The sequence below is a fragment of the Cherax quadricarinatus genome, chromosome 32 (genome assembly GCF_038502225.1).
Source record: "Cherax quadricarinatus isolate ZL_2023a chromosome 32, ASM3850222v1, whole genome shotgun sequence".
NCBI classification, from domain to species: domain Eukaryota; kingdom Metazoa; phylum Arthropoda; class Malacostraca; order Decapoda; family Parastacidae; genus Cherax; species Cherax quadricarinatus.
Genome location: NC_091323.1, coordinates 16,243,984 through 16,260,447, shown reverse-complemented (window position 1 = coordinate 16,260,447; position 16,464 = coordinate 16,243,984). Strand labels below are relative to the sequence as shown.

The 16,464-nt window shown below is 43.3% G+C and overlaps 1 protein-coding gene across 1 annotated transcript in view; it reads right to left on the bottom strand.

Annotated features, from left to right (window-relative positions):
* Drgx (Dorsal root ganglia homeobox) overlaps nucleotides 1–16,464 on the bottom strand; it is a 338,644-nt gene that overhangs the window by 36,415 nt on the left and 285,765 nt on the right. Inside the window, exons 5-7 of the mRNA XM_070090738.1 lie at nucleotides 15,142–15,252; nucleotides 6,436–6,941; nucleotides 1,064–1,240 (exon numbers count right to left, since the gene is read on the bottom strand). Of these exons, the coding sequence (XP_069946839.1) occupies nucleotides 1,064–1,240; nucleotides 6,436–6,941; nucleotides 15,142–15,252 (794 nt within the window). The remainder of the gene's footprint in view (nucleotides 1–1,063; nucleotides 1,241–6,435; nucleotides 6,942–15,141; nucleotides 15,253–16,464) is intronic.

Sequence of the window (16,464 nt, the reverse complement as noted above, 5' to 3'; positions counted from 1 at the left end):
GGTGTGCCAGATCTAGTTTTTGTCTCTTAAAAGCGTAGTTCCCACATCAGCTGAAAAGTGGCTGTCACACCTCTTGTAGACATCACAGTACAGTAGAAGAACGCATAATTGGCACACGCTTGGCCTTCATTTTGATCCCTGAACATTCCTTTAACAAATAATAAAAAAAAGGCACAATACCGTGATTGGAACGATACACAAATAACCCGCACATAGAAGAGAGGAGCTTACGACGACGTTTCGGTCCGACTTGGACCATTTACAAAGTGTGTGGAAAAAGACACTTATGTACATTTCAGGACATTATTATAGGATAAGTCTCGCCATACCATTTCCTCATTTACAAAGTCACACTAACGAAAAGGAGAGAGGGAGGTGGTGGTAGTAGTAGTAGTGTTGGAGGCAGGAGGAAGTATTAGTGGGGAAGGTAGTAAGAAGGAGGAGGATACAAAGACAGGGGAGCACTGCAAGGGATCTACGTGCCCACAGAGGGTAAGAACAAGAACAGAATATATGTGCCTACTTTTGCCGATACTTAAATTCCAATTAGTGTTGAGAGCAGGGTAGTGCCGCTGATTATAGGGAAAAACATTTAACCTCATCAAGTGTAGGCACTTACTCCAACAGTGCCACTTCGTCCCAAATACATCCAAAGTCCCTTTACATAAATTACCCTATTTTTTCGTATATGTTGAATAACGACCAAAAAAAAACATTATTTATCTCAGTCCACAGCATTATTCGAACCTGAACACTCATATCAAAGTGGCTTATTCACATTTTTTTTATAATGATAGATTAGTACTCAGTTCTGCTAATATACTAATAACCTAACCCTGGCAAGTCCGTAACAATAAACAATGAGAGGACATTACTTTAATCCTTGTACATAAGTACAAGGAAATATTAAGTGGGCCAGGTTAAATTTTTTTGTAAGATGGACGAGTACTGAGAGTATGGTGGAAGTCCAGACATCACATTGTAAAGAGTCGTGCGGAAGCGCAGGCTACCCTGGCGGAATGCGTGTGTGTAGAACAGAGTTTGAACTACAATGTTCACTCACCTGTCTATAAGCGATGGGAATAAATGTGGCGTGAAAGTTGTACCTCCCATGGCCCCGCCCACCGCGCTGTTTATGGAGACAGGAGGGCGTATGAGTGGTGGAGAGAGGTGTGACGTAGAAGTGACGTCACTGAGGGAGGCGGGGCCAGGAGACGAGGAAGGTCCATCAGTGCGGCGTCTGCGTAGTGAGAGAGAGGAAGGGTGTGAGTGTGGTGTATCGTCACCACCACCGCCACAGCGCTCCTTTCATACTTAGTACTATATATTTATTTTACAAACTTTAAGCCAAATTACTTGAGTGTGGTCAGGGGCTCTTGATCCAAGGTATTGGACCTGACATTCCTTGAATTAAACCTGATTGCTTCCCAGGAGATACATGACCCAACCAGGTTTAACGCTTTTCCCTTGAATGAAATAATAATTAATTTTAAAACACACGATGACTACGTGTAATAAAATTATAAAAATAATAGCCAGTATTATTTTTTAAATATATTTCTAATAATATTTGCTGATTTCAAAATTTTACTTTGCCTCTGTTAAATAAAAAAAAATGTAGTTGTGTGAGCATATATGATGAGAGATGAAGCTGAAGACCTGTCTTATCACCTCTTGTTAATATGGAACCTTAATGCAGTGATCTGAAGTGAAATTATTTGTATTATTGCTCAAATTAAATATTCATCCAAAGAAAGCATTAAACCTGCGTTTTGCTAATGATGTAATGCAACACACATTATATATATATATATGTATATATATATATATATATATATATATATATATATATATATATATATATATATATATATATATATATATATATATATATATATATATATATATATATATATATTGTATATATATAATAATGCATATATATATATATATATATATATATATATATATATATTATATATATATATATATATATATATATATATATATATATATACCTATATGTATAGATATATTTTTTATTTATTATTCTCACACTGGCCGATTCCCACCAAGGCAGGGTGGCCCGAAAAAGAAAAACTTTCACCATCATTCACTCCATCACTGTCTTGCCGGAAGGGTGCTTTACACTACAGTTTTTAAACTGCAACATTAACACCCCTCCTTCAGAGTGCAGGCACTGTACTTCCCATCTCCAGGACTCAAGTCCGGCCTGCCGGTTTCCCTGAACCCCTTCATAAATGTTACTTTGCTCACACTCCAACAGTACGTCAAGTATTAAAAACCATTTGTCTCCATTCACTCCTATCAAACACGCTCACGCATGCCTGCTGGAAGTCCAAGCCCCTCGCACACAAAACCTCCTTTACCCCCTCCCTCCAACCTTTCCTAGGCCGACCCCTACCTCGCCTTCCTTCCACTACAGACTGATACACTCTTGAAGTTATTCTGTTTCGCTCCATTCTCTCCACATGTCCGAACCCTCCGGACAACAGTTTTGGTAATCCCGCACCTCCTCCTAACTTCCAAACTACGAATTCTCTGCATTATATTCACACCACACATTGCTCTCAGACATGACATCTCCACTGCCTCCAGCCTTCTCCTCGCTGCAACATTCATCACCCATGCTTCACACCCATATAAGAGCGTTGGTAAAACTATACTCTCATACATTCCCCTCTTTGCCTCCAAGGACAAAGTTCTTTGTCTCCACAGACTCCTAAGTGCACCACTCACCCTTTTCCCCTCATCAATTCTATGATTCACCTCATCTTTCATAGACCCATCCGCTGACACGTCCACTCCCAAATATCTGAATACATTCACGTCCTCCATACTCTCTCCTTCCAATCTGATATCCAATCTTTCATCACCTAATCTTTTTGTTATCCTCATAACCTTACTCTTTCCTGTATTCACTTTCAATTTTCTTCTTTTGCACACCCTACCAAATTCATCCACCAATCTCTGCAACTTCTCTTCAGAATCTCCCAAGAGCACAGTGTCATCAGCAAAGAGCAACTGTGACAACTCCCACTTTATGTGTGATTATCTTTTAACTCCACGCCTCTTGCCAAGACCCTCGCATTTACTTCTCTTACAACCCCATCTATAAATATATTAAACAACCACGGTGACATCACACATCCTTGTCTAAGGCCTACTTTTACTGGGAAATAATTTCCCTCTTTCCTACATACTCTAACTTGAGCCTCACTATCCTCGTAAAAACTCTTCACTGCTTTCAGTAACCTACCTCCTACACCATACACCTGCAACATCTGCCACATTGCCCCCCTATCCACCCTGTCATACGCCTTTTCCAAATCCATAAATGCCACAAAGACCTCTTTAGCCTTATCTAAATACTGTTCACTTATACGTTTCACTGTAAACACCTGGTCCACACCCCCCCTACCTTTCCTAAAGCCTCCTTGTTCATCTACTATCCTATTCTCCGTCTTACTCTTAATTCTTTCAATAATAACTCTACCATACACTTTGCCAGGTATACTCAACAGACTTATCCCCCTATAATTTTTGCACTTTCTTTTATCCCCTTTGCCTTTATACAAAGGAACTATGCATGCTCTCTGCCAATCCCTAGGTACCTTACCCTCTTCCATACATTTATTAAATAATTGCACCAACCACTCCAAAACTATATCCCCACCTGCTTTTAACATTTCTATCTTTATCCCATCAATCCCGGCTGCCTAACCCCCTTTCATTTTACCTACTGCCTCACGAACTTCCCCCACACTCACAACTGGCTCTTCCTCACTCCTACAAGATGTTGTTCCTCCTTGCCCTATACACGAAATCACAGCTTCCCTATCATCATCAACATTTGACATACATATATATATATATATATATATATATATATATATATATATATATATATATATATATATATATATATATATATATATATATATATATATATATATATATATTATGATTATTATTAACACAACGGCCGTGTCCCACCAAGGCAGGGTGGCCCGAAAAAGAAAAACTCTCATTATTCACTCCATCACTGTCTTGCCAGAGACGCGCTTACACTACAGCTATAAAACTGCAACATCAACACCTCTCCTTCAGAGTGCAGGCACTGTATTTCCCATCTCCAAGAATCAAGTCCAGCCTGCCGATTTCCCTGAATCCCTTCATAAATGTTACCTTGCTCACACTCCAACAGCACGTCAAGTCCTAAAAACCATTTGTCTCCATTTGGTCCTATCTAACATGCTCACGCATGCTTTCTGGAATTCCAAGCCCCTCGCACACAAAACCTCCTTTACCCCCTCCCTCCAACCTTTCCCAGGCCGACCCCTACCCCGCCTTTCCTCCACTACAGATTTATACACTCTCGAAGTCGTTCTATTTCGTTCCATCCTCTCTACATGGCCAAACCATCTCAATAACCCTACTCAGCCCTTTGGATAATAGTTTTGGTAATCCCGCACCTCCTAATCTCCAGACTACGGATTCTCTGCAATATATTCACACCACACATTGCCCTCAGACATGACATCTCCACTGCCTCCAGCCTTCTCCTTGTTGCAACATTCATCACCCATGCTTCATACCCATACAAGAGCGTTGGTATAACTATACTCTCATACATTCCCCTCTTTTCTTTAATGGATTAAGTTCTTTGTCTCCACAGACTCCTCAGTGCACCACTCACCTTATTCCCCCCGTCAATTCTGAGATTCATCTCATCTTTCATAGACCCATCTGCTGACACATCTACTCCCAAATATCTGATGACATTCACCTCCTCCATACTCTCTCCCTCCAATCTGATTATATATATATATATATATATATATATATATATATATATATATATATATATATATATATATATATATATATATATAATTGAGAGCAATAATTGTTCTTATTAAACTCTCTCCTTACTTTTGTCTTCTTAAGTGAGAAACTCTACAAAGTGACACTGCTTGTTGCACGTACATATAACGCATATTAAATAACAGTTATCAAAATTACAAGTAAATTAACAATATTAAAGGTAAATTGTTGACACTTCAAAAATAATCGAATTTAAATATTCCGTTAAATTATCAATACTATTACATATAAATTATTACTATTGCAGGAAACTGTTAATATTATTTATAAATTACAAATATTACATACGAAATATCATGCAAATGTTTCGCTGTATCAGATCAATGTATCAGACATCGTCATTGTTGTGCCTGATAGCCGCTTTGATACCTATTGTATTATGTGTACATGGCTGTGTTGTGTCCGTGGGTAAGGTGTACATGACTGTGTTGTGTACGTGGGTAATGTTTACATGTATGTGTCGCATATGTGGGAAAGGTGGAAAGGGCTGTTGTGTACTTGGGTAATGGGTTTGTGTACCAATGTAATTTGTACATAATGAAGGTGTACACAGAGAAGGTGTACATTGTGAAGGTGTACACAGGGAAGGTGTATATAGGGAAGGTGTACATAGGGAAGGTGTACATAGCGAAGATGTACACATGGAAGGTGTACATAGGGAAGATGTACACATGGAAGCTGTACATAGGGAAGATGTACATAGGGCAGGTATACATCAAGGTGTACATAGGGAACGTGTACATAGGGAAGATATACACAGGGAAGGTGTGCATTGTGAAGGTGTACACAGTTAAGGTGTACATAGGGAAGATGTACACAGGGAAGACGAACGTAGGGGAAGATGTACACAGGGAAGGTGTACACAGGGAAAGTGTACATAGGGAAGGTGTACATAGGGAAGGTGTACACGGAAGGTGTACACAGGGAAGGTGTACATAGGGAAGGCGTACATAGAGATGTAGACAGGGAAGATGTACATAGGGAAGATGTACATAAGGAAGTTGTACACAGGGAAGATGAGCATAGGGGAAGATGTACATAGGGAAGGTATATACATGGGAGGTGTACATAGGAAAGATGTAGATTGAGACACTTATGCAACATATGGGAATCTTTATATACAGAATCCCATATGTTGCATAAGTGTCTCAATCTTCAACTTGTCGGTTTTTTAAACCATGTATCACATAGGAAAGATGTACATGGGGAAGGTGTACACATGGAAGGTGTACACATGGAAGGTGTACACATGGAAGGTGTGCACAGGGAAGGTATACACATCATGCTAGGTTGATTAAAAGTTAGTATACTATCTACTAGGTTAATTGTTAGTATACTATCATCCTAGGTTAATTAAGAGTTATTATATTATCATACCAGGTTAAATTAAGAGTTATTATATTATCATACCAGGTTAAATTAAGAGTTAGTATACTATCATACTAGGTTAATTAAGAGTTAGCATACTCTCATACTAGGTTAATTAAGAGTTAGTATACCAATCATAAAATGTTAATTAATACTCACTCGTCCAGTTTAGGTGAGGAAGACTTTGTGGGCGGCGTGGGTGTGGTCTCTCGTCCGTGTTCCTCCTCAAGGGCGTCTTTATCTACCACCAGACCACGCCCCTCACTCGCCAGACCACGCCCCTCACTCGCCAGACCACGCCCATCACCCGCGAGACCACGCCCTTCACCGGCCAGGCCACGCCCTTCACCCGCCAGGCCATGCCCTTCTCTTAAGTGGTCACGTCCTGACCCTACAAGGTCACGCCCCTCTCCTATGATGCCATGTCCTCCTGATCTCTCGTCATAGTGAGGGTGGTCATAACTTAAGGGGGATGCTGATTGGTCAGCATCCACGGAAGGTGTGGTTGGCTCAGGAGAGGGGGCGTGTCCAAGGGGAGAATGGGCGGGGTAGTCGTCGTGGGTGGGGGTGTGTGGGCGTGAAGACTGTGGTGAGGGTGGTGAGGCTGGTGAGGACACCTCCAAGTTGCTGTTGACGGTACCTTCAGCATCTTCTGAGCCGTCACCCTGGTGACACAACATGCTACATCACACACTGTCTTACTACACACACTACCTTACTACACACACTACCTTACTACACACACTACCTTACTACACACACTACCTTACTACACACACTACCTTACTACACACACTACCTTACTACACACACTACCTTATTACACACACTACCTTACTACACACACTACCTTACTACACACACTACCTTACTACACACACTACCTCACACACTAACTTCCTACTCAGACACTGTCCACTCTCTCTTACCATATTCCCAGAGCAAATGTCTGAAGTCTTAATGCAGTTAGAAAAGATTATTAATTTTATGTTAGGCTACATAACCCTATATAACACTTATATTTTGCCACAAATAAGTAAGGTTTTAATAAAAGAGCAACGACAGGTGTGGCAAGGCAGTGTTTGTGCACGCCTCCCAGGCAACCTCCACACAGGCATGGTAAGGCAGTGCTTGTGCACGCCTCCCAGGCAACCTTCACACAGGCATGGTAAGGCAGTGTTTGTGCACGCCTCACAGGCAACCTCCACACAGGCAGTGTTTGTGCACGCCTCCCAGGCAACCTCCACACAGGCATGGTAAGGCAGTGTTTGTGCACGCCTCCCAGGCAACCTCCACACAGGCATGGTAAGGCAGTGTTTGTGCACGCCTCCCAGGCAACCTCCACACAGGCATGGTAAGGCAGTGTTTATGCACGCCTCCCAAGCAACCTCCACACAGGCAGTGTTTGTGCACGCCTCCCAAGCAACCTCCACACAGGCAGTGTTTATGCACGCCTCCCAAGCAACCTCCACACAGGCAGTGTTTATGCACGCCTCCCAAGCAACCTCCACACAGGCAGTGTTTATGCACGCCTCCCAAGCAACCTCCACACAGGCATGGCAAGGCAGTGTTTGTGCACGCCTCCCAGGCAACCTCCACACAGGCATGGTAAGGCAGTGTTTATGCACGCCTCCCAGGCAACCTCCACACAGGCAGTGTTTGTGCACGCCTCCCAGGCAACCTCCACACAGGCATGGTAAGGCAGTGTTTATGCATGCCTCACAGGCAACCTCCACACAGGCAGTGTTTGTGCACGCCTCCCAGGCAACCTCCGCACAGGCATGGTAAGGCAGTGTTTATGCACGCCTCCCAGGCAACCTCCACACAGGCATGGTAAGGCAGTGTTTATGCACGCCTCAAAGGCAACCTCCACACAGGCATGGTAAGGCAGTGTTTATGCACGCCTCCCAGGCAACCTCCACACAGGCATGGTAAGGCAGTGTTTATGCACGCCTCACAGGCAACCTCCACACAGGCAGTGTTTGTGCACGCCCCAGGCAACCTCGACACAGGCATGGTAAGGCAGTGTTTATGCATGCCTCACAGGCAACCTCCACACAGGCAGTGTTTGTGCACGCCTCCCAGGCAACCTCCGCACAGGCATGGTAAGGCAGTGTTTATGCACGCCTCCCAGGCAACCTCCACACAGGCATGGTAAGGCAGTGTTTATGCACGCCTCCCAGGCAACCTCCACACAGGCATGGTAAGGCAGTGTTTATGCACGCCTCCCAGGCAACCTCCACACAGGCATGGTAAGGCAGTGTTTATGCACGCCTCACAGGCAACCTCCACACAGGCAGTGTTTGTGCACGCCCCAGGCAACCTCCGCACAGGCATGGTAAGGCAGTTTATGCACGCCTCCCAGGCAACCTCCACACAGGCATGGTAAGGCAGTGTTTATGCACGCCTCACACGCAACCTCCACACAAGCATGGTAAGGCAGTGTTTATGCACGCCTCCCAGGCAACCTCCACACAGGCATGGTAAGGCAGTGTTTATGCACGCCTCACAGGCAACCTCCACACAAGCATGGTAAGGCAGTGTTTATGCACGCCTCCCAGGCAACCTCCACACAGGCATGGTAAGGCAGTGTTTATGCACGCCTCACAGGCAACCTCCACACAAGCATGGTAAGGCAGTGTTTATGCACGCCTCCCAGGCGACCTCCACACTCACATGGCAAGGCAGTATTTGTGCACGCCTCCCAGACAACCTCCACACAGACATGGCAAGGCAGTGTTTGTGCACGCCTCCCGGGCAAAATCCACACAGGCATGGCAAGGCAGTGTTTGTGCACGCCTCCCAGGCAACCTCCACACTGGCATGGTAAGGCAGTGTTTGTGCACGCCTCCCAGGCAACCTCCATACACGTATGGCAAGGCAGTGTTTATGCACGCCTCCCAGGCAACCTCCATACACGTATGGCAAGGCAGTGTTTGTGCACGCCTCCCAGGCAACCTCCACACAGGCATGGCAAGGCAGTGTTTGTGCACGCCTCCCAGGCAACCTCCATACACGTATGGCAAGGCAGTGTTTGTACACGCCTCCCAGGCAACCTCCACACAGGCATGGCAAGGCAGTGTTTGTGCACGCCTCCCAGGCAACCTCCACACAGGCATGGTAAGGCAGTGTTTGTGCACGCCTCCCAGGCAACCTCCATACACGTATGGCAAGGCAGTGTTTGTGCACGCCTCCCAGGCAACCTCCATACACGTATGGCAAGGCAGTGTTTGTGCACGCCTCCCAGGCAACCTCCACACAGGCATGGCAAGGCAGTGTTTGTGCACGCCTCCCAGGCAACCTCCATACACGTATGGCAAGGCAGTGTTTGTGCACGCCTCCCAGGCAACCTCCACACAGGCATGGCAAGGCAGTGTTTGTGCACGCCTCCCAGGCAACCTCCATACACGTATGACAAGGCAGTGTTTGTGCACATCTCCCAGGAAACCTCCACACAGGCATGGCAAGGCAGTCGTCAGACCGATTTCTCTTAACCTCTGTGTGTGTGTGTGTGTGTGTGTGTGTGTGTACTCACCTAATTGTACTCACCTAATTGTGGTTGCAGGGGTCGAGACTCAGCTCCTGGCCCCGCCTCTTCACTGATCGCTACTGGATCCTCTCTCTCTCTGCTTCCTGAGCTGTATCATACCTCTTCTTAAAACTATGTATGGTTCCTGCCTCCACTACTTCACTTGCTAGGCTATTCCACTTCCTGACAACTCTATGACTGAAGAAATACTTCCTAACGTCCCTGTGACTCGTCTGAGTCTTCAGCTTCCAGTTGTGACCCCTTGTCCCTGTGTCCCCTCTCTGGAACATCCTATCTCTGTCCACCTTGTCTATTCCCCGCAGTATCTTGTATGTCGTTATCATGTCTCCCCTGACCCTTCTGTCCTCCAGTGTCGTCAGTCCGATCTCCCTCAACCTTTCCTCGTACTACATTCCCCTGAGCTCTGGGACTAGCCTTGTTGCAAACCTTTGTACTTTCTCTAACTTCTTGACGTACTTGACCAGGTGTGGGTTCCAGACTGGTGCTGCATACTCCAGTATGGGCCTAACATACACAGTGTACAGTGTCTTGAACGATTCCTTATTAAGGTATCGGAACGCTATTCTCAGGTTTGCCAGGCGCCCGTATGCTGCAGCAGTGATTTGGTTGATGTGTGCCTCCGGTGATGTGCTCGGTGTTATGGTCACCCCAAGGTCTTTCTCCCTGAGTGAGGTCTGTAGTCTTTGTCCACCTAGCCTATACTCTGTCTGCGGTCTTCTTTGCCCCTCCCCAATCTTCATGACTTTGCATTTGGCTGGATTGAATTCGAGAAGCCAGTTACTGGACCACATGTCCAGCCTGTCCAGGTCTCTTTGCAGTCCTGCCTCATCCTCATCCGATTTAATTCTTCTCATCAACTTCACATCATCTGCGAATAGGGACACTTCAGAGTCTATTCCTTCCATCATGTCGTTCACATATATCAAAAATAGCACTGGTCCTAGAACTGACCCCTGTGGGACCCCGCTCGTCACAGGCGCCCACTGTGATACCTCTTCACGTGCCATGACTCGTTGCTGCCTCCCTGTCAGGTATTCCCTGATCCATTGCAGTGCGCTCCCTGTTACATGCGCCTGATCCTCCAGCTTCTGCACTAATCTCTTGTGGGGAACTGTGTCAAAGGCCTTCCTGCAGTCTAGGAAAACGCAATCTACCCACCCCTCTGTGTGTGTGTGTGTGTGTGTGTGTGTGTGTGTGTGTGTGTGTGTGTGTGTGTGTGTGCGTGCGCGCACGCCTCCCAGGCAACCTCCACACACGTACACACATTACATCTGCTGTGAAGCTGGGATAGATGAGCAACACACCAAAAATATACCTTTATACGTTATATATTGATATGTTTATGTAAGATACAGTGTGGTATTAGCTGTGTTAACTCAGAATGTGATACAACACCACCAAAGCAGCAGTAACTCAGTCAGCAAGTGTAGGTTGCTGACCATAGTGTCGATGCTGACTCACACAGCATATTAAAATCATGCAAGCTGATTGCTTAGTTAATTTGACTTAATGCATATCGCCTACACATAGTCAATATGGCTCCATGTAACCTACCTACGTACCTACCTGGAGTCTACCGAGAGGGTATTCCGGGGATCAACGCCCCCGCGGCCCGGTCCATGACCAGGCCACCCGGTGCATCAGGACCTGATCAATCAGGCTGATTTCAGTGCAAAGAAATCAAGAGAGATACTCATCAGAATACATGCAAAGTGTAAGCTGGTGTCTCTTATCAAGGAAAAGAAGGTGGTAGGTCAGTAAAGTGACAGCTGGTGCAACCAGATCTGCGGGTACACCACAAAGATGGTCGTTATGTAGAGTCGGTGCAACCAGATCTGTGGGTACACCACTAAGATGGTCGTTATGTAGAGTCAACAGCTTATCCAAGAGAGCCTGGGAGATTGACCACGAAATAGAAAAATAGCCAGTAGACGTATTTCAGTCGCTGCGTGATCCCCTAGAAAGGTATCCCTGTATTCTATAACTCCAGCTCCTTGTGTCTCAGTGCACGCTGCTGAATTGTTGCAGAGTGCGACGTAAGTTGATAGTTAATATTATCTTTGAAGGTTGGAAGGGACTCAGAAGAGACATTCACAAGTCATCATTTGAAAACTAATATCCAATTTTCTTCAATAAAAATAGTAAGTTTGTACACACATAAATTGCTAAGTAGGACGCACCACTGCTAGAATTTTGAAGCCAGTCAAAGGAGCCGACCTCACAACACCATATTTTGTACCTCATAACACCACTGAGAAAATATTGACATTACTGTGACAGTATTCACACCGCTGAGAAAATATTGACATTACTGTGACAGTATTCACACCGCTGAGAAAATATTCACATTACTGTGACAGTATTCACACCGCTGAGAAAATATTCACATTACTGTGACAGTATTCACACCGCTATGAAAATCTTCACACTACGGTGAAAATCTTCACACTACAGTGAAAATCTTCACACTACAGTGAAAATCTTCACACTACAGTGAAAATCTTCACACTACAGTGAAAATCTTCACACTACAGTGAAAATCTTCACACTACAGTGAAAATCTTCACACTACGGTGAAAATCTTCACACTACAGTGAAAATCTTCACACTACAGTGAAAATCTTCACACTACAGTGAAAATCTTCACACTACAGTGAAAATCTTCACACTACAGTGAAAATCTTCATACCACAGTGAAAATCTTCACACTACAGTGAAAATCTTCACACTACAGTGAAAATCTTCACACTACAGTGAAAATCTTCACACTACAGTGAAAATCTTCACACTACAGTGAAAATCTTCATACCACAGTGAAAATCTTCACACTACAGTGAAAATCTTCACACTACAGTGAAAATCTTCACACTACAGTGAAAATCTTCACACTACAGTGAAAATCTTCACACTACAGTGAAAATCTTCACACTACAGTGAAAATCTTCACACTACAGTGAAAATCTTCACACTACAGTGAAAATCTTCACACTACAGTGAAAATCTTCACACTACAGTGAAAATCTTCACACTACAGTGAAAATCTTCACACTACAGTGAAAATCTTCACACTACAGTGAAAATCTTCACACTACAGTGAAAATCTTCACACTACAGTGAAAATCTTCACACTACAGTGAAAATCTTCACACTACAGTGAAAATCTTCACACTACAGTGAAAATCTTCACACTACAGTGAAAATCTTCATACCACAGTGAAAATCTTCACACTACAGTGAAAATCTTCACACTACAGTGAAAATCTTCACACTACAGTGAAAATCTTCACACTACAGTGAAAATCTTCACACTACAGTGAAAATCTTCACACTACAGTGAAAATCTTCACACTACAGTGAAAATCTTCAGAGTGAAACACTCCACAATTTATTTACAAAATAGACATTTTTCACTTTTTTATAAGAAATTATCATATGTAATTTAAATAAAATATGTAGCTGTCATTAATAAACTGTAATAATTTTATTTTGAAGCAGGAATACTTATGAATAATTTGGTTCAATTAATATTAGGTCAGATAAATTATGTAGTTACATACATCGTTAATTACAATAATTACCATCAGGGAAGAGTTTGAAGTTAAGGGTGTTAAGAACAATTATCATAAATAATCCGTACTTACCATACATATAACGACGTTTTAATAATAATAGTAATTATAATTATAATAATAATGTTAATCATTACAATGATAATTATAATTAATAATTATATTTCAGCATGATACAATGTTTGTAGAGAGAAAGGGTATACCTGGAGGGTGTTCCGGGGGTCAACGCCCCCGTGGCCAGGTCCATGACCAGACCTCCCGGTGGATCAGGATCTGATCAACCAGGCTGTTACTGCTGGCCGCAAGCAGGCCGACGTACGAACCACAGCCCGGCTGGTCAGGAACTGACCAGTTAGGCATGAAGAAAGTCCATAGGCAGAGGATTTCGTTTTGTCTCTCCTGGACCATTATGACTTGATGTTCCAGTGGTCGTTGTAAGTTGTGTAAGTGCAGGTTGTGTGAACTGTACCACCCACGGTATTGTGTGTGTTGATCCACCCACGGTATTGTGAGTGTTGATCCACCCACAATTGTGTGTTGTTCCACCCACGGTATTGTGTATCGTTCCACCCAGGGTATTGTGTGTTGATCCACCCACGGTATTGTGTGTTGTTCCACCCACGGTATTGTGTTGATCCACCCAGGGTATTGTGTGTTGATCCACCCACGGTATTGTGTTCATCCACCCACGGTATTGTGTATCGTTCCACCCAGGGTATTGTGAACTGTTCCACCCACGGTATTGTACATTGTTCCATCCACGGTATTGTGTGTTGTTCTACCCACGGTATTGTGTGTTGTTCCACCCACGGTATTGTGTATCGTTCCACTCAGGGTATTGTGAACTGTTCCACCCACGGTATTGTACATTGTTCCATCCACGGTATTGTGTGTTGTTCTACCCACGGTATTGTGTGTTGTTCCACCCACGGTATTGTGAGCTGTTCCACCCACGGTATTGTGAAATGTTCCACCCACGGTATTGTATATTGTTCTTCCCACGGTAATGTGTGTTGTTCCACCCACGGTATTGTGTGTTGTTCCACACACAGTATTGTGTGTTGTTCCACCCACGGTATTGTGTGTTGTTACATCCACGGTATTGTGTGTTGTTCCATCCACGGTATTGTGTGTTGTTCCACTCACAGTATTGTGAACTGTTCAACCCACGGTATTGTATATTGTTCCACCCACGGTATTGTGCATTGTTCCACCCAAGGTATTGTATATTGTTCCACCCACGGTATTGTGTATTCCACCCACGGTATTGTGTATTGTTCCACCCACTGTATTGTGTATTGTTCCACCCACGGTATTGTGCATTGTTCCACCCACGGTATTATGAACTGTTCCACCCACGGTATTGTGACATATTCTACACCATTGATAATCATTCACCTTCACTTAAGCAGTTAACATGTATCTACAGCACATTTCTTCCACCACGAGTGAACAAACGTTCACATATGAACGTATGAGCAGTTTTTTCTCGTTCACCTCCTTGCCAGGCGGGTTTCACTACTTTTTTTTTTACTTGCTTATTTGTGGTTGAATATAAGTTTTTGTGGATTTATCTCGCCTGACCTAAATTAACTTAACTTAAAATATTCTCTTTCCGATCTGATTTAACTTGACTTAAAATAAATAAATATAATAGAATTTGAAAAAAAAAATCGACGTTGTTAGAAATTGACGCAGTGAACTAAGGATTAGCGTCTGTGTTGGAGGTCACCCTCCACCACTAACCTGTGTCTGAGTGTTGGCGTTTGGATCACCATCCACCACTTCTCGCTTCCTCTGGTCTTCCTTGAGTCTTTCGCTCTTCCTCCACTTGGCTCGGCGGTTCTGGAACCACACCTGTAGACACACCAAGATAGACGTTGCTCTCACTCTAACTATTGCTTCAAACACCTACACTATCGCAAAACTTCATATACGTGTATAACGCGATTTTGGCTTAAATAACAACGCTCTTCTTGCCGAATAAGGCAAGCGAAAATTTGTATATGAAATAATTTCACAAAAATCAGTCTAAACCTAACGATAAAAATATATTTCATTGTGTTGTTTATTATTTAATTATTGTAACCTGATCTAAAATATATTTAGGTGGATTAGGCTAAATTAAATTGCGCTTGTTATAATAAGGTTAGGCAAGTTTTCTAAGGTTCTTTTAGTACAAAATTATTATGTTTTACATTAACATAAATTAAACAAATATATCTTTAAACGTATAAGAGAAAATTCTAGAAAGGACTTAATTTTAAATGAGTTCTTGTTAATTGGCCATTTTTACCTATTCTGCACGATATTATATATATATATATATATATATATATATATATATATATATATATATATATATATATATATATATATATATATATATATATATATATATATATATATATATATCATCTTCCATCTATTTGTTTCCCGGCAGTAATTTGTTTTCTCGTTGAGTTGGGTAAAGAAGTAACTGCCTGGTTGCTAGAGCGAGAGACTTGGTTAATGGTACACAGTAAGTGCCTCACGACTACAACAACTACACTAATGCATCACTTAATGAAGACTTAGGGTACAAGACTTTTGTACACCCTTGCTTCTAACATATAAAGACTTACCAATATACCAGTCACTACCTATGTTCAAAGTGGAAATTTGACAAGTTCAGAGAGTCTTCTGCTTTTCTATCCTTGACTCATACATTTAGATAATGCACGATAGTTTCTTAATGTAAAAATAAGGAAATAGTTCTCATACAGCATATAGCTTCAGTGTGGTTTTTTAAGTCCTCTGCTCTGTTTCTCATGTATTCCAGACAGTTGTTCCTGATCAACCGGGCTGTTATTGCTTATGTTGGACTGACAACAGCAAGCCTGGCGTAGCACTGGGCCACGGAGATGATACCTGTCGGAATTATCAGTTGAGGGCATTCCGGGGATCAACACCCCCGCTGCCCGGTCCATGACCAGGCCTCCTGGTGGATCAGGGCCTGATCAACGAAGCTGTTACTGCTGGCCGCACGTAGTCCAACGTACGAACCACAGCCCGGCTGATCCGGCACTG